General features: G+C 44.8%; 1 protein-coding gene across 1 annotated transcript in view; it reads right to left on the reverse strand.

Moving 5' to 3' along the window:
• Positions 1–19,205, reverse strand: part of CAPN13 (calpain 13) — a 49,078-nt gene extending 29,873 nt beyond the window's left edge. The window contains exons 1-4 of the mRNA XM_026086489.1: positions 19,091–19,205; positions 12,630–12,880; positions 3,630–3,699; positions 2,637–2,755 (exon numbers count right to left, since the gene is read on the reverse strand). Of these exons, the coding sequence (XP_025942274.1) occupies positions 2,637–2,755; positions 3,630–3,699; positions 12,630–12,880; positions 19,091–19,166 (516 nt within the window). The 5' untranslated portion in view covers positions 19,167–19,205. The remainder of the gene's footprint in view (positions 1–2,636; positions 2,756–3,629; positions 3,700–12,629; positions 12,881–19,090) is intronic.
• Between the last annotated feature and the right edge of the window lie 567 nt (positions 19,206–19,772).

Consider the following 19,772-nt stretch of genomic DNA (forward strand, 5'->3'; position numbering starts at 1 on the left):
TCTGAACTTCTACCTTTCCAAAAGGAGCTGTCCTTTTGGTCACCTGAGGTGCCTCCCAAGGTCACCAGTCAACACCTGGCAACAGGTCTGTATGGAGAAAAGGTGTGACATCCAGCCACGCCTTCAAGCAGCACTTCAAGTGCAAACATGATGGGCAAACACCTGCAGAGAACAATAAGGAGCTGTCTGTGGGGATTAGTGCAGTCTGAATCCCCTGAGTGGCATTTTTCTAAAAGCCAGATTCCTTGGTGGTCTTTAGCAGGGAGTCCTTCTGACCATAGCATTGTGGGGKTTTTTTTTGTTGTTTTGGCTGAATAAACAGAGTTGCTTCACCCTGACTACCACAAACCTTCAGGTCATGGTCTCATCCGAGCTTGCAAGGTCAGAGGAGGCCAGAAAGTGAATGAGAAACCTCATGGAAAGTCCTACGATGCCTCCAGAACTGTGAGCGTAACAGAGGAAGAGCCAATCTGCAATGGTTCGTCATGAAATTCCTCTTCACAAAATTTCTGCCTTGATACTCTCAGGATTTCAGGTACTGCAGCTGGGAGCATGACAGTAGATTGAACAAAGCCCTATTTAGGCAGGCTGCGAAGAGGGAAGTTCTTCACTTCCACCTCTATAGTGACCCTTTTAAATCGGTACTTTATTTTCTTGGTTTTAGAAGAGGAAKAAAAAGAAATGGAGAGATGCAAGATGACAACACAGTAGGGTGCTGCTGGTCGGGGTGGAACATTTTGTTGCTATTTTGGCTCTTTTTTTCCCTCCCTTGACAGGGTTCTTAAAGAAATCAATTTCCAGAAGCAAGYAAGGTGAAAACCCCATGCCCTTCAACTACTCTCTTCTGCAGAGTAGAACTGACGGTATGGTATTGGGAGGTGCCTTTTGGATGAGTCCTAAAACTGAGGTCTTGACCACTTGTGGTCTTTAAAGATTTCCTCAATTTCTTCCTGAGAGCAGGGACATCTAGGCTAGAGGCAGGTCACCCCCATTTTGAGCAGATGCATTCTGCCATAATTTTCTGCAGTTCCTGAGGAATATTTCTGTTAGTTTCCAAGGTCAAGCTGCTGCTGCTCATTGTCACAATGCCTGGCACTTTCTTTCTTGGAGACATCAGAGCTTCTGTGCTAGATAAAGTGATTCCTGTGCAAACACAGGACTCAGTTAATTCCTGGTGAAATAATGTTATCATCGTAGTTATTCCCCAGGCAAAAATGTCACCATCTTAAGTACCACTGCTGAAGTGCTTAACACTCTTAACTCTTGCAGCTGAATAGTCAGGGTTACGCAGGAAGCCCAGAGCAGCTCTTCATGTTGTTGAAAGGCAATGTGCTCCAGATACAAAAAGTTGAGAAAAAGTTGTAAGCTAAAACTTTTATATTAGCATATGATATGCCTTGTTTGTGATCCTTCGCTGAACTGAGGACCAGCAGCTTAGCCTGTGGATGGCAGTAAAATATCTTTGATGGAATAATTGAAAGGCATTTCCGAGAAGGCATTTCCATTCAGAGTAGCTTTCTCAGGGGTTTATTGCTTGAGGAAAGCCAGAAACAGTTGCACTGATTTGCAGATGAGATGACAGGGAAAACATTTTCAAATACTGTAAGGTATTTATACTGCTTAAGATTTAAGAATTGTTCCTACCTTTTCAAAGATCTCATGAAAGAAAAACTGGCTTGCATCCTTTTAATGTGTTTTAGGCAGGACTGGTGTCCCTTCAGCTAGTTTATCTTACATAATGCACCTCTGCATGCTGGAAATGTGCCAAGCCAGAAACATCTGGTGTTCCAAGGAGCAAAGGAACACAGGAATATTTAGATTGACTGTGAGATAATCCTCCTGGGTTGCTACTTGAGAGCTCCAGGGGGTCAAAGAAGTGTCACTGCTAGAGCTCTTTGCTTAGTACTGAACTGCATACAACAAAACAGAWTTGTGAAAAAAGGTGATGATGAATGGCCAAGTGATTCTCTCTGCCTCCGATTTAGCTTCTGGGACTTAATGAGACTGCATGTTCTTCTAATCCCATGTGATATTTGGTTCTCTCAGATASAAGCAAGCAGGGCCTGCCAGTTAGTACCCCAGTCACCCACCTGGATGATTCAGAGAATTACAAGAACTGGTAGAAAGTGAGATTTACTAAGGAGCTTTGCTCTTCTGTCCAAATCAAATCTATTTCTAAAATGTCAAAAGCCAGTTCCTCTGATCTGTCCCAAAGGGCTTGTAATTTCAAGCAAGTTCATCCAGTTAAAAGTGGAAGGTGAAGCATTTGGAGAAATAGAAAATGAGTCCAAATAGATAAAGAACTCAGATGCCAACAGTCCAAATTAAATCAGGTGTCAGAAAGACATTTAAAATGCATATGGACACAAATCCATCTGAATAGCTGGCATCTGTACCTCTGGAGCTAGGCGTAAGTCATAACTTTTGGAAAAGGGCTTCGAATTCCCTAAAGTTCGACTATGCCTGAAGCATAGGGGCCTATTATCAAATCTGGGGTTCGCAAAATTCTGAGCTGGGCATCAGCACTGAAGAAACAAAACATTGAAAGTTGTTGACATCTAGGACTGCAGTTTGGACCTTCTGTATAACCCATCCAGCCAAGTCAGAGTAGTCCCACTACAGCACAGAATACATACCCGGAAATGAAAAATCCCAGCATAATCATCCTGGAATCCTTGATCCTTTGGTAAAATGTTTTCCAAAAATCTCTTCTGCAGCGTCAGGGAGCCCAGGGCAGCCAGCATCCAGCAGTCACCTCAAGGAAGAGAAGAATCAAATATATTCAATCAGTTATTCACTGCCCCACTGTTGTGGTAAATAAATAACTCTTTAGGAGACAGGGTTTCAACATCTAAGATGTCTAAGAATCAGCTTGTTAAAAGAAACAAGTTTTCTTCTGTCCTCCCTTCTCTCCCACCAAAACACTGAACCACCACCCAACATTCAGCAGCAATGTCCCTTGGGAACTGTGTTGCCACATAGTCATCCGTTTCTGCTTTTATGCTTCTCCAACCCTACATGGTCATGCTGAGACCTGCAGGTTTAGAAAGAGGTTTCACAAACCTCTCATGGGGGTGAGAAATGGAAAGACAGTGAATTGTTGGAGCAGAGCTACCCCCAAAGACAAACATGCTTATGGGAACTAGTACTGCAAGCAGACAAATATTGGGCATAAGTATCAGAGAAAATGGAGAGAAACATCCATAAAAGTGAAGAGTTCTGAAAGAAAACACCGAGAGTGACCAGATGGAGACAATGGGATGAAAAGACAAAATTCAGTCCTGCACATGTTGGAGCTGTGCCTGCTTACCCTAGAACTGCATTTGACCCTTGTGTGGCCTTCTGCCTGGTCTTAGCTGGGCCTCCCTTTCTACGCTTATCTTTATATACAGASAGGGCAGGTGCCATATAACTAAAGCAACAGGGATTAGAGCTGCTGAATTTGGGAATCTTGTTAAACATCTGCAATAAATTCTGTATGGACTTGTTCGGTCTGGAGTGACCTGCACTAGTTGTTTATTTACTGCAGCCACCATTGTCTTCAACTTTCCAATAAGCACTCATGACATAGCAAAGCAACCACAGGTCATTGCCCTGTGCTGATTTCCAAAACAGGAATACCACCATACCTATTTCTCCTTGCATAATATCAAATCTGCTAACTCCGTCCACGATCAAATGGGGATTTCTCTGAAGCTCCTGAAAGAAAAAAAATGTAAAGAGCATTGTGGGTGCCCAGCCCTTACAAGCAGCATGTTCCTGCCCTTGCAGATTGCTTGCCTCACCGATGAGCCCCTGGTGTGGTAGTCTGCAAATCCTGATGGATAAGCYGCAAAAAGTTGTGAACTCTGCTTCATGTGGGCACACAGAATATCAGCCACTGTCACAGTCAGGTATCTCAGAGGAATTTATTAAGGTTATTACAATGCCTTGAAACTGAAAGACACCCTGTGGTTATTTGTGGTGTTACTGTCACCTTTTCACCCTTTTTCCCCAGAGGAAAACCATTTCTCTTGAGCCCTGATACTTTGGTGCCTCCAACAATGAAGTGAGAGGAGATACTCAGACATCTCTTCGTTAGTCCATTCAACTATTCCCAGGGATGGGAACTTGTGGCTGGGCACTCGCTGGATTTTTATGTGTGTTTCTTTAACGCTACTGACACTTTTCAGCAGGGGCTCTGAGCAAGGCTGCCAAAACATACAGTTTCCTGGGGGATAGGAGGGCAGAGACACAGAGAGCTTTCCAAAGAAAGTGGAGCAGGGGTTGTGCTTCAGCTTAGCACTGGTGATGTGAATGTTTTGCTCTCTGAATCTCTTCTTTTGTGATTCATGCACAACTAATACAGATCTGCCTGGACTGCTTTTCATCTCTTTTGGTGAGGAAGCTATAGAAAGGGGGCTTAATCTCTGGCTGCAAAATCCCACAGCCCTGGCTGACTTTTTATTTTTAATTCAGGGAGAATTTTCCTTGCATTCAGAGAGTCTTGCCTGGGCAYTGAAGGAAGAAACACGTCAGAGCTTGGCCTTGCACACAGAAACTCAAGCCATTCTACCTGCATCAGCTATTGGCCTGGGATATCTGAGTGCTCAGGTAGGAAGGGCCTGAGCATCCCCTGTGCATAACCCTTGGCACATCTCTCGCTGGCTAAGGATCTGTTTTTAAAGAGCAGTCAGCCCTAAATAGGGAAGCCATCGCATACCTAAGGAAATGAAGAGGTAAGCGGGAGAAAAAACATCTGAATAAGAAAATAATACAGTAGCTCTTCCTTAAGCAGGCCCTGGCATTTCTTCTCCCCAGCTGATTTGATACGCTGCACAAACATGAGACCAGCACACAATGTGACTCACACAGTTGCATGAGCTCAGCATTAGCAAACACTGTCAGTTTTCTGAAATGGCTTCACAGTGATCAAACCCCTCTAAGAAGCTCCTCCAGCAGGAGAAGGTGCAATGCAAGGCAGCCATTCCAGGCTGGTGGAAGGATCATGCTCCTGCAGCAGAGCTGACACCAGGGAAGAACAGCCTGGGCAGGCATCTTCATTGACAGAAAGCCTGCACATGGCTTTCACACAACCATGCACACGTACCCCAGTACTTTGGCGACTTGCGATGAAGGGTCTTGTTCCCACAGGGTGGGAGCAGACCTAAGAGGTGGCAGTCACCAGCCATAGTGGTTGGTCACCATACAGGGGAGCAATAGCTGTCAGCCCTTCTCCTTGCCCCTCCGCATCGGTCCTGGCTTTCTCTTCTCTGTGCCTCTGTTTCCCTGTCTTGCCCCTCTCATGTGGGCTGATTCAAAGCTTCCCGTAAGCAGGAGAGAGTCAGCTGCACAACAAGGCTCTGAACTTGGCTTGTGCTCCCCTACTCAGCATCCATCTCTCTGCAGAAACACTGTGGCAAACACAAGGTAAGGTCCCAAGGTCACTTGAAACAAGTGTTTCTGGCTGAAATGGCAGCAGTTTTCATTGCTTTGTGCGCTGCAGTCAGAAATGGCAGGGCAGAAATGGCAATGACAGTATGATTTGTGTTTCTGTGATTAGCTCTGTGGGCTCAAGGGAAACAGGCAGCATTGGCTCGCTTCAAAAGGATGTGTAGGCAGCAGGGTCTTTCAGTGGAGATAGTTGGAAGCAATTGGGTCTGAGCCAAGGAAGGACAGGAGACAAACAGAAGCAGAACCAAATGCAGGAGGGGTGGTGGTGGTACATTGCAAGACCAGATATTCAGAAGAGTTGAAAGAGAGTATGACCTAACAACCCCTGAAGTCAATGGTGGAACACCTATTTCCTTGAAGGATGCTTTGCTGAGCCCAAAGTAAGTGCAGAGGGTTTCTGAAAGCTTAGTGGGGACATACCTGTGATGGGTACAGTGCTTTGAAAATCTGGGCCTTCTCAACAGGAAGGAAGGAAGGAAGGAAGGAAGGAAGGAAGGAAGGAGGGCAGGCAGGCAGACTCCAACCAACTCATCTTCCTTCAAAGGCAAGAATACAGCAGCCATAAAACACCGGAAACTATTGTCTATTATTACACAACACAGCAAAGTACATAACTAACCCCCAAACAAAATGTTCAGGTCTCACAATTCACTAGCACTCAAATTGCATAACAAATACAGAAACTACAGGTTTAGTTCGAGGCCTGTCCAGAAAGAGTGCTCTGTTTCATTATAATGAGGCTTTGTGGAATTTTCTCCAAGACTTTTCAATTTTATTTGGAGGGGGAAAAAAAGAGGGAACTCAAAGAGGCAGGTAGTCTTTTCTCAGAATATTTAAGAGGACAATGATTAAGGCAGTCATATGTGTTGTAAGTCCCTGCTCTGCCTGAACTCATCCCCCAGGACTAACCTATCATCATTTGCTTTCCCTGGCCAGTGAAAACTTCATTATGTATTCAAAATAAAAGACAAAATGTTCAAGACAAATCAGTCCATCCTCTAGTGAATGGTCTTACCATGGAAGCACTGCTTATCCAAAGGTCAGGATGGAGGATTAATTTGAGTGGTGGAAGGAGAGAGCCCCATATGTACACTTTTCTCTCTCATTTTCTTTTTATAATTGCTTGGCTTCTTTAAGGAAAAGCAAGTCCTCAGCAAACACTCAGAAGAAGTTTGGGGTGAGTAGTGTAGATGTAGGTCTCATGCAGATATATGCAAAGGACTCGGTGTAAGATCTTTATGGAAAATTGGAGGCACAGAATAAGATTTCRTGGACAGCATAAACTGGTCTGATTGCAGGTTGCTACTCAATAGGGTGGTCTGCCCTTGGCTTCTTTCCCACTGATTTTCTCACTGATCCAGCCTATTGCACAATCCTGTGTGCAGGCGCAAGGCCAGCAAGGGTTAGGAGGCAGAAGATGACTCTTTGCAGAGCTAGTGCCCTGTTAGATCAGTGCGACTCTACAGTGAAATCACAGCCTTGTTTCTATTCCCMTCAGCTGCTGCCATAGCCCCACGTCTTTCCTTTTGACTGCACTTGTGTTACTGCCTCGTACACCAGCCCCACCTTCCCAACACATCCTGTTGTCATGAGCCATACAGCTACCTGTTCAGTGGCACACCAACTAAAATAGCAAAAAAGGTTGCTGCTGACCGGAAGCCAAACTCTGTTCTCAGCGAGACAAATCTTAATTCAGAGTAACTGCTGTGCCTTTAATAGTGTTGCTCTGGATTAAGAAGCAAATGTGATACTGCAGTTCCCAGGGCTAAAGGCATTGTCTAGCAGTATGCCGAGAAAACATCAGGCATGCCAATGATGTCATACCTCCAGTAACAACAGGAAACCTCCACAGAATAACTAACACAGAAATAGGCCTCTTGGAGTAACTTGGGAGGAAAGAACAAAGGAGCAGCCGCGCAGGGTCAGACCAAAGGTCTAGCTATTCCCATACCTTGTCTCTGGCAGCGTGGTAAAGGAGTGGAAGAACAGAACAAGCAGAAGCTAGCACCTCTCCCACATACCTCCTCCCACCTTCCCTCGCTCGGTGGCTAAAGAACTTCATGGGCTGGAGGCTTTCTCTGCATTTTCATGTTTAATAGCCCTTGAGGGAATCTCTCCTTTGGTTCTGCCTAATCATCTTATTTTTTTACTCATATTCTGCTTTTGTTTGACATTTCTTTAGAGGGGAAAAAACAGGCTGAGCTTGAAGGGTTTGCTTGCACCACCAGGACTCAATTTCCTGCTTTGTGGCAGAATAGCTGGGTTCTTAATCTCCTATTCTCAAAACAGCAAGTCTCAGTTCCCTCCCCCCCCCCCCCCCCAAAAAAAAAAAAACAAAAAAACCAACCAAACCTCCTCTTCTCTAGCTCTCTCTTGCAATGGAGGTGTGAGGTGCCCATGAGTATGAGAGTGAAGTTCTGCTGGAGAAGGAACTACTGTCCAAAAAACCACCAGAAGAAGCGAAAGCCAGCTCAGATTTCACTGGCAAGCCCCCTTTGTTTAGTGTGGTTCAGTGCTAAAACACAACGAAAATTGCATCAAAAAAGGTAAATACAGGGCTACACTGAGCCTGTCAGAGACTGCTTCTTTAGAAGTCTTATAATCTATGCTTGTGTTTGCAGCGGGAATTGTGCTCACAAGTCATACCCCTATATTGTAAGCAGGGAGGTCAATAAAAGGCATAACTAACAATGAGATGTCGACAGCAGTGACGCTTCAGCTTTGTTTGGCTTCAAGTCAGAGTGGTCTTTTCAGTCTCTCACTGTTCCCCTTAACTATTTTCTTGGTCAGGTTAATTTGGTTCAGGGAAGCAAAGGGAGAACAAGGCACTGGAAATTGCTGCTTCTAATCGCTAGCTTGACATGAACCCAGAGCATGCCCTGAGCAGGAATCGTGTGCTCTGCCGAGGCGTCTGCCTGTACGACATGGGGATATCTTCCAGGGCTGTGTGGATCGGCATTACCGCAGCAGGCGTCCCAAAGCCAGGGTCCTTCAGCACTGACCATGTTAGAAGCACTGGTAGATTACAGCATCTGCCCTGAAATTTTCCAGTCTCGGCTTATATTGGACAATGTCCCTGCACACAGCTTTCCTCTGCTTCCTCATAATCAGGAGCCCTCCAGGCAACACAGCAGAGACTGAGGTAGTGTTAGTTTGTTAGTTTTGTCCCCGTATGTAGGCAAGCAGGTAGCCAGTGCTGTGGGCTACATAGCACACAAGATTACTACCTGTTCAGCCTTGCTGCTTGGAGGGACCAAAGCTAAGGCTCAGCAAGAATTTGCTGTGCTCCCCAGTCAGACCATTTGGTACTAGCTARAGTTTCCAAAGTGGCACAGCGTTACTAGCCATTCCCTGACATCCCAACAGAGCTGTATAATCCTGCTACCTGACTGGGCAGCCTGAGAAACGGGAAAGTGAGGGAGTCAGCAGGAGGTCACAAGTGCTACTTTCCCCTTGAACAGGGATGTGCACATTCCCCCCACAATGAGCCCTTTCCAAAAGCAGCAGAGCCTGGAGATATTGTGTAAATAAACCTTGATAAGTCTAAAGCACATGCAGAGAGGCAGATGTAATAAATGGTGACACACTGCACCTTCCTCGGCCCAGAGATATTAACTCTGAAGTCGAGGTCAGATTCAATCAGCTAAGTAGGCAAAGGCAAAAGCAGTGACAGGCTGGAAATGCTGCTTCCATTCAATTACACTGATTGCATGTACACACACACACTAAGGTGAATTGCTTTTGATTTTTGCCAAGGAGAAATACTGAACAGAATCAAAAGGCCTCTGTACCCTTGTGGTCACTATGAAATATTAAAGCTGTGAACTGCCACCATTAACAGCTGGAAAGTGGCTTTGCCTCATATCAGAAAATGGCCCCATAGAGTGACAGAATTGCAGGTAGTGCAGGGCAATACCATTCGTCATCACTACCCATTTCCTATAACTTGCCTAAAGATGTTCATGTGACAATCCACATTTCTTTTTCCTTTTTATTTTTTTCATAGCTTTTTTCCCCTGCGCTATTAGAGCTAAGTTTTTAGGCTAACTTCAAACCATCACCTGATTTCTTTCCTGAATTAAAGYTGTCTTTTTCCATGACATTTTTCCGTAAAGGTGAAACTTGCATTGGGAAGGGGCAGAGGAGGAGAGGAAAAAATGTGAGCAAACCTTTTTGCACAATCACTGAATCAAATAATTAATCAATTTTCCCAGCAAACAAGCATTGTCTCAGACCGTATCATTTTGCCCAACACTTTTTAGCTGCTCACTGCAGCAGCACAATTCCCTGAGTCTTGGCTGGGGCCACAAGTCATGCCATTTGCTCATGTTCACATTTAAGCAGTCTCTTTCTGTAGCCTCTGTCCAAGAGACTTCTTTTAGACCCTAGTCCTCCCTTCCTCTAACACTGACTACATGAGACAAATACACCAGCTCTTGCCTGGCACTGCCTCACTCCATAAAGACCCCTGTTGCAAACCATGGGGCTGCRTGTGGAGCTGCTAGCATAAATATGTGCTGCAAAATTTGTTTTTTTGAGGCAGAGATCGCCTTTAGAGGGTTGCTGCAACAGTTGAGGCAACAGGCCTGATTATGGTTATGGTGTCAAGGTAACAACAGGCTCCCAAGAGCCAGATAGTGAGCAGCTGCAGGAACAGGAGGCTGTGCCCTGGGAGACCCTGCTTTGCTTCTTACCTCTTTCACTGAACACCCGCGTATCCCTAAGAAACACCGTCAGCAACTTTACCCTTTGCCAATTTTTACCTTTTAAACCATAAACTCCACAGATCAGGGACTATCCTTATCAAAGTGTATAAAGGGCACTGTATCTAGCACAGTGGGGGTGGGAAGGCTACCTCTGTCACAAAGCCAAGGTATCACTGTATAAATGGTAACCTCTTTCCCCAAAACGTATGTATTTTGAAACATAACTAATGTTACAAGGTCAAACATTCAGAAGTTAACACCACCACAGTTCACATTATCTGGACCATGCTAATTCAGTTTCTTTCTACATCTGCATGATATTATGCATTATGATTAAAACAGAGTGAAATAGCTAAAACATTCATTAATAAAAAATGGAGATTCAGCACCACCGAGCACCACCATTTTGTGACTTCCTCTCTTCCATTCCATTTCTTGCGCGAAGAAAAAGCATCAAATGAGGAAAGAGTTTGTTCTGAACATTTTTCAAAGGAACATCTCATTTTTTAAAATCTGACACAACTTTTCGAGTAGAATTTCCCTCTGACTGACCTTTAAAAAAGACCAGCAATAGAAAACACTTTTGTTTAGCCTAAAATAGTACTTCTCTTCCATTTTTCAAAATTATGGGTGAACAGAAAGACCAGTTAATTGCAGAGCTCTTATGATATAATCTCTAATTGCAGGATCACATACTGGTTTTCCTACAAAGCTCCTGCCATATTTGGTACTTTCAACCCCACCTCTAGCAATGCCTGAAGTACCACATGCAAAAATCTCAGTTACAAACTGCACATGCATTTCAATGGACACAGAATGAGGGCCTGGGGTTTAAAATATGGCCTGTAGCAGTTCACATCTAATGGGAAATTGCAACGACTGCACAGTATTAGGAAATTAGGAAGAGTGACATTTAAAATGTTATCTTGGTGCTCCTGATCTGTTTCCCCTTTCAGGGACTCCCATATCAAATTGGCTCACTTTACAAGTCAAAACAAGTTGTTTCTAACTGTCACCACTGAGTACTGCTGTTTGAAAATCAAGCTGTTTTCTTTCTGCTTTATACATTACCACCACATATGAAGACTCCAACCTCTGAACGTAATTGGTAATTCTCTTGACAATGTACAAGGTAAAATAGAAACAGCATGTTGCTCAACTGCTATATTGGATCTGGAACAACGACARCAGTTGTAATTGCTATCTGCCACTTGAGTAACTAGATACTATATGACTCAGAAGGTAGAGGCTCAGAGATTAATAGGACCAGGTCCATTTCTAGACAAATTTTTAATGTCAGAGGGAGCTAGTTGTGGTGGGTGAGAAAAATAGGGACATAGGTTAAATTGGTCACACAGTAGGCAGGATGTAACTTCACTTGCCTTCTGGGAGACATATTCTGGTATGAAACAGTCTTTCCTAGGGAAATTACAGGTATCTTTTAGCCTAGCTAGACAACTCCCTCAAGAACAGATTGTGAGGACAATCTTGCAATTGGCATGGCAGCAGAGTGCATAGCAAGCTGGATCTATTCCCAGTATCGCTAGATCTGTGGGACAAATCCAGAGGTCGTGAACATCTGAGACCCCCCTCCCAGCAGCAGAGGCTTTTTCACACCTCTGTGGGATGAACTCAGATGGATACGAGGGAAACTAAATGCAAAGAAGACTAGGTCAGAGTGCTAGAGAAGGATCAAACATAGCTACCTGCCTTATCCAGAGATTTAGACCCCATGACCCAGTGGAGCTGTAGCCAGGCCTTGGCCCTGGAGCTTTAGTTGAACTGACAGACTCAGGAGTTGACAGACCAACGGGCTGGCTACATTTGATAAAAGAGAGTGCATCAGTCACAGCTAGTGCAAACCCATATAGACCTACAGCCATGGGTAAAGCCACATGAGTTGCAGCAGTGGAAGGTCAGAATCTACATGTTTACCAAAAGCAAGAATGAAAACCTCAGCATAATTGATTTAGGTCACCGCTTACTTCAGGCAAACTTACTTAAACAGAGGAATGAGTTCATTTTCAGAACAGAGGAGAGACAGGAAATTGATCTGAAGGGGCAATTTGTGAGCCCCAGGACTTGGGGAGGAAAACTTGGAACAAATAGGCTCTGCAAAGGTCTGGAGTTTGGTTAGCTCCTGCCCAAGAGATCAGGGCATGTAGTGAGCATTGGCCTTCTCCCATAGGCTGCTTGTAAACCTCACTGCCGGCTGAGGCATTTTTATAGCACCACCCTCCCTTCTGCACTGGCCTGCAAAGGGGAATCCGCATGGCACACGGGGAGGGAGGTGTTGTAAAGAGATTTTCTTCCCTCCACGCGTCTCTCAGCAAGGATCCCTCCTTGCGGCATCATGCTTCCAGGTGCTTGAGCTCCACTTCCCTATTTTAATCCAGGCCTCATCCCCAGAGGCGAAGGCTTTTACACCCTGGAAATCATCACTCCCCTTCGGAGGCAGCACTTTGAAACGCCATAGCTGGCATAACTCACAGGTGGCCTCTTCCACCGTATAAGCCGCAGCTTGTCCTCTGAGAGCAGGTTGGGACCAATGGAGCTAACATGAGCTGGGAAGGTGTCGTCCTCAAACAGCAGGCCTTGGCTCAGACATGAGGCTCGCAGGCGGCAGAAGTCCTGATTTTTAAATTTCTTCAGGCTCTGGAGGCTTCCACCTGTCCCTGTTGTTTTCCAGTCTTGCCCTAACCTCCTAGAAGAGTTGGGGGAGAGCATCGTGCCCCTTTCCTGTGAAGGAGAAAAGACAGGGACTGCCATTAATTAGCAGCTCTGAGGCATCACATGGGGAAAGCGGCCACCCCCCCTGAGCAGGCTCTGCAGTGGCAGCATGCAAGGCTGAGGCCAGTCACAGTGACAAAATCCTTATTAGCTGAAATGCCTGGGGAAAACGAGGTAGTCAAATCCCAACTGGTTTATCTTACACCAGTGCTGTCACTACTACAAATTCAATTTTGAGTCTTCCCTCAGGACAGAGAGAACAAAGCTGTTAGTGAGACACTATGCTGCTGTTGAGGGACGTACGCAATGTAAGAGAGCATGGGCTGCGAGATGGAGCAGGAGCTGCAGACACGAGGGAGGAAAGGAAGACAGTACCAGCACATAGGCTACCCACACATACTGATGACTCTTCTGTCCATGGACTGCACTTGTGCCCAGGGCATCTTCAGAGTTATTTACTTTATTCTGTTTGCCCAGGCAACAAGTGAGGACTTGCCAGTCAACTCCCTGTGAGAGAAATGCACAAGCCAGAGACCAGCCTGCTGTTGCCTTTCCTCCAGACCTGCTCCAAAGGCCTGGACAGATTCATGAGTGGGCTCCTACCAGCATCCACAGACGCTGACCAGAGTTGCTAGAAGCTACAGTGCTGAGATGGGACCAAGCTGCAACACCCAGACCTGCATCTGACATGCACTGCTTGCAGATGTGAAAGTGCTCCAGGGTCTGGGCTTTTTGGACTCAGTAGTTCATGCTGGGGCCAGTGTTCAAACATATCTGAATTGTAGATTCATATCTAAACTGGGGAGATATTGTCTGGTACCTGTAGGAATTCCAGTCTGGAGCACRTTTGGTCCCACCTTTGTTAGATGTGTTTATTTGTTTAAAGGCAAGAGGTGACTTGCTTAGGAAAAAATGAACATTTCTYACACACAGAGTGAAACTCTGGTCTGATCAGACCTACTAATATAGCTACTGGCATGGCTAGGGAAAAATCTGAGTGATACCATCTCCTGTTGTGGATTCTGTCCCTTTACAGTCACCAAAGACCGCAGCAGGACTCTTGCCATAAAAGATCTCCCTTCTTTCCAAAGGCAGGCAACACACCTCAAATGGAGACATCGGCCTGTGGGGTGGGAGAGCTTTGGGGACAGGAGTGAGAGAAGGGCACAGGTAGGGGCAGGCAAAAAGGACTTGCACATTCAAGGAGCAGTAGAGCCAGGGCTTTTAAAGAGGAATTTGTTCTGTACGTACAAAATACAGGTTTTGACATGCACTCATCTTGTGCCCTTCCCAGAGCTGCATGGATCAACAGAGACAGACACACACATGTGCTCCATCTCCTGGGGATCGTCCTTCAGCTAAAAACACTGCTGTGGGTTTCATAATTCAGAAAAGTTCCTACAGGGGTTGTTCTGCCTGCCCTGCTTGCTGGTTCTTCCAGCACAGTTGGCCATGCAAAATTACACAGTCCTCTGGGTACATCCCTCTCAAAAAGAAAAAGCCAACTGTCCTGACCTTTAAGTCCAGTCTTGTCCCTTTCCTTCCAAAAAGAGAAGCCCTTGGTGAAGTCCTGCATTAGCAGATTTTTAAGGTCAAAAGGGATCATTGTGATGCCTCCTCTGGCTTCCAGCATGACACAAACCACTGCACTTGATCCAGCAATTCATGCATCTAGCTCCTGGCTTGCACTTAAACTGTATTTTATCAGCCAGCAGTGGAAAATCCACTGCATGTCTTGGGCAAGCCATTCCTACAGTTAGTTACCTTCACTGTGCTAATTTCTAGCCTGAACTTACTCAGTTTCATCTTCAAGCCACTGGATGCCATCTTTTTTTTTATTAGATGAATGGGTTCTTTACTACCAAGCAAACGTATCTGTGCATCTGACATATTTCTGGTGCTGTATAAAGAAAGCAGATGATTCTAATAAAAGCTACAACTCAGAATTTTGCTGTGAACCTTTCACACACACGTGAAAAACACAGGCTGGCCTCAGTGAAGCTGTGGTACAGCTCCCCCACTTTCTACTTACAGTCTTTGCCTTTCCTGGTGCTTGAAGTCACTTGGTCTTTTGGCACTGTCCTCTCAGGACCAGTAACAACAGCCTAGAAAAACAAGGAGTTTTGTGTCTTACTGTTTTAATTAAAAGCCCCACAAAAAATCAGTAGTCACCCTCTACCGACAAGAAGAGAGAACATTCCCTTTGGGCTTGCATTTTTTAATACAATGGAAATAAATCTTATGTAATGTACCATAACACGACAAGGGAATGGCTTCTTCTTAACAAATACTCATTTGAAACTGTGCCCAGGCCCCATGCATGCTAAGATCTATTTCCTGCAACAGTGTTCCAGCAAAACTGATTACTAATTCCACAACTCAAATTAAAACTAACAGAGCTTGAAGGCTGCGGCTGACACGCGTTCCCTCTCTTCTGACAGAGAACAAGAGTTTTTAGCATGTGTGTGTGTGTGTGTTTAATTACATTGTTTAACATATCCGGAATAATTTAGCAACCAGAGTGAAGAAAATAATACACTTAACTACTTTTCCCTTCAAGAATAACTTYATCAGCATTGCAGGCGGCTATGCCTGGATGTGCACATGCACAAATGCACAAGATCTATCTCTATCTGTAGCCATCAAGCCCACATAGTGGCATACACCAGGTTCGTCCCAYTCGCTCTGTGCTGGACCTGGCACAGTCTGCACGCCCTCTCCTTTCAGAGCAGCATCCTAAACTCTGGCCACGGCTCTCTTCTGTTTTGCTCTGATGGATGCACCGGCAACAGCAAAGATCACAGCATCTTATAAGGCAGAATATTGCCTGTCTGATTCAGGAGCATCTTACAGCTACCAAACTCTGAGGCAGAAAGAGTGCTTCAAGGGACAAAGTTATAATGGATTGGGTCTCAGAGGTACTGCCCTTAGGCTGCTCCCTGCCGCAGGACATGAGGGAAGAGGGAGGGATTTCAAACACTTAGAAAAGCTAGTTCAGACAAATTGTGAAACACTGGCAAAAACAAAGAGACTGGGTCCCCTCTCCTAAGGAGAGAAATTATTATTCAGAAAGGGTTAAGGACACATTTACTTAATACTGGGAGCACCTCCAAGATATTTCATTATATCTGAAATACAGACATGAATCATGCCCAAGTTTGCATCTTCTTCCCTCTTCTTTTTGTTTTTAGGTCCCTCTCTTCCTTCTCAGCAGACTGCATGTTACCCATCTCTGAGGGAGGGTCAAATGGCAAAGGGTGAGAGAGGGAAATAGGTCAATGAAAAAGCCATGGGGAGAAGAAGAAAAAGAGGTCAGGTGTGACAACTGGAAGGGATGGACAGGAAGACTGAGTATCTGAGGATATGGGAGCTGAAAGGTTGGTGACCACCAYGGAAATCAGCCCAGGAACCTGCCATTTTCTGAAGTCATAAACAGCTTAAAACGCACTGGTGAAGGTGCACCTCATCTCCCTCCAGCACTCATTTACAAAAGATGTCAAATCACTATTATAGTCAGGTACTCAATGAAGGCAAATACTACTGGCAGCTAATCATACTTTGTGTAAAGATTTATGTCAGAGTATAGACATCATTTCCTTCAGTGGCATCTTCTGCTATTTTGCATTGAATACTAGAGTGGAAATTAGACAATTAGAAACACTAACTATTTCATAGTTCAGCTGTCCACCTTCTTTTCCACTCCACCAATTTTTTTGAAACATTTCCATTACATGTGGGCTCAGCTGTACTTTGGGAAGAACAGCTGAACTTGCCTCAAGTACTATAAAGATCTCCAGAAGCGCAGCAGCCCTCCTTACTCTCTTCCCTCTCAAATACTTAAAAATATCAATGTACATTTAATTTCATCCACAATATTCAATACATGCTACAATAATGCAAACCCTCTTTCCCTCTAAGACCCCGTCATTTACTCTTTTGGAGCATTGTATGAACTTTGGGGAGTCAGTTTCAGAATGCGTTTATCATGAACAAGACTTGAGTTTGTTAACTCTTATYGTAGTCACAGAAAAAACAAAAAACAAATGGGAGAGAGCTGTTTTTCAGCAGCTTGCCCACAGCGACAACATGCTGCAGAGGCAGAGCAGGAAACAACAAGCAGGATGCCCTAAACCCTCTCTCTAACTGATGGACAACAGCATACATACAATGCATGAAAGCCCTGAGCACCTCAGAAAATCAAAACCAAAGACAGGCACTTTGGCAACTCTACAAGAGATTACTTTTCCAGTGGCATCTAGTATGACCTTCTGCTCCAAACTGTCTATGAAGTACTTCCTTCTGGCTATCGATTAAAACAATTCCCCCCTCATTTTCATGCATAGCATAGGACAGTTCCAGCTACCTTTTTTGCCTAATTTAACAGCAGCGTACAGTAACTATAAAGTCCTCCTCCTCCAGAATCTCCACTCCCACTTAATCCAATTACTTCTGACAACTTACAATTTTACTGCAAGGCTCTTTTTAGGACGGCAAATTCATCTTTTCTTTCCCTCCAAGTAACGTTAAGGATGGGGAACTCTAATTTAGTCTATCTCCCCAAGACAAATCCCTCTCAGTGTGTCCATGGTACTTTTCCAGCGCTATTACTAGTATTTTGCCTGCCTTGCCTTGTACTAAGTAAAACAGCAAAGTGATGTTTTACCTGCAACGCCTCCGGTGGAACTATCCAGCCAGAACCAACAGACTGAAAGACGTTATAGTATTATCCTGAGTTCTTTTATAGAGCAGCTTTTGCCCCTCCTTTAATAAATATAACCAGGTTGAACTCAAGTTCAAGGCCAAAAAACAAACAATACAATTCTGTCATAGTAGTTTCATGCAGCCGTTACAGCATAAGTACATATACATACACATATATGTGTATACTTCTTCTATTAGCCACCCACAATGGTGGCTATCTGCCTAAATAGGCTGATAATTAGTCTCCCATAGCTTACTGTGGTTTCAGACACGGTTGTTCTTATAGGAAAAGCAGGATTTGTTTGTAGCTCCCACACTGTCATGTTATCGACTTCCCCCCTGGCAGCTCCAGGAAATGCAGAAATGATACTGGGTCCAGGCACAGGCTGGCAGTACTCACCGTGAGACAAGCTATTAGAGCTGTGTATCATTCTTTCTGCAGCAGTATCAGAAGCAGATACTTTCAGGCCAACACTGTTAATATTTACACTGGGCTGTTATACCAGACCTTGAATTCTGTATCAGTTTACTCACTTGGGTAGATAGGACTGGCTGAGGAGGTAAGGGTTATCCATATAATTAGGACATCTAGGAACGGGACCCTATTATCCTAAAGCCCAAAATTAAGTATCTAGCAATTGTGTGGGGAGAAGGTTATTTCATTTTTGGGAGGCCAAACTGAGATAGCCTAAACAGGTCCAACTTCCAGGGGAATGGTGTGCAGCACATTCTCTGAGGCACATTCCCTAGCAGCATCTCTAAGTGTATTCCTATATCCTGTGAATGTATTTCTGAAGAAAAGGACCTCGGTGTCCTGGTGGACAGCAACCTGAACACAAGCCAGCTATGCACCCTTGCAACAGGGAAGGCCAACAGCATCCTGCCTGCATGAGCTGAAGTGCAGCCAGCAGGTTGAGGGAGGGGATCCTTCCCCTTCACACAGCACTTGTGCAACCAAATCTGCTGTATGGTGTCCAATTCTGGGCTCTCCAGTGTAAGGGGGACACTGAACCTGGAGCACATGATGTAAGAGGAGAGGCTGAGAAAGCTGCTCTTTTCAGCCTGCAGAATGGGGTCTAACTGCAGTCTTCCACTACCTAAAAGGCAGTTATAGAGAAGGTGGAGCCAGACTCTTCTCAAAGGTGCATAGCAAAAGGACAAGAGGCAACAGGCACAAGTGGCAGCGAAGCAAATTCCAGGTGGTTGGAGGGAAAAAAATTCTTCAGGGTGGTTCAGTTCTGGGAGGTGGAGGCACTTCCACCTTGGAGATATTCAGCTGGACAAGGCCATGAGCAACCTCACTTAACTCTGAAGTCCTGATTTGAACATGGTTGGGACTCAATGACCGCCTAAGGTCCCTTCTCATAAATTTAGCTTGGGGCTTAACACAGAAGATAGAACCAATGCCTACTTCTTTCCTTACCTCAAATAACTGCATCACCTGGGCTCAGAAATTTCTTTGGAATAAGACTTCTTACTTGGACTGCAATTTCTCTGAGGTGTGATGCTAGCATTTTCCATAGCAGCTGGTCCCCAGGAGTCTGGGGAGATGAGAACATAAAAATGTTCATGAAAAAGACAGTTCAGCTTCTTCATCAATGTTTAATTCAAGTCTGCAGGACTCTAGACCTGAATTTTTAAAAGCTGTGCAGTGTATCTTGCCTGTTCACATTTTAGGGTTCTCCCTTCCACAAGAGAACTCAAAATTTAGCAAACTCCAGTGGGAAACACATCTGCATAAATTAGAGCAAAACCTGCCCTAGAGAGCAAAACAGGTGCAGTTTTCCTTTAAGAGCTGTTTTCCACTACTGCTACATAAATAAAAGCTGATTGCACTAGAAGCAGGGAGCAAAGATTTCCTTCATTGCAGGAGAGGAGCTCTGGGGTGATAAACGCCGGTGCTGCTAGCTCATCTGACAGCACGCGTGCTGTTAATCGCCTCCTCTCTGGGGAAACAGTAGGTATATTCCCCTCAAGGTATGGTGATTCATTGTCTGGAACTGATATCTCTGCTTAAATGGTGGATTAACATGATTTAAGAAATATTCRTTGCAAAGTTGATTAGAAAGCACCATCACCAACCTGGCAGGGGATTTCAGTTATTGCAGCATGACACCATTTTGTGATTGTCAGCTTTTCTGCAGAAGGCTGTATTGATGTGTCCATTTTCACAGTGGCTGCAGAGAATGAAACCCAGAAGGC

This window comes from Apteryx rowi, unplaced genomic scaffold, assembly GCF_003343035.1.
Source record: "Apteryx rowi isolate R43461 unplaced genomic scaffold, aptRow1 scaffold_696, whole genome shotgun sequence".
In the NCBI taxonomy this organism is placed as follows: domain Eukaryota; kingdom Metazoa; phylum Chordata; class Aves; order Apterygiformes; family Apterygidae; genus Apteryx; species Apteryx rowi.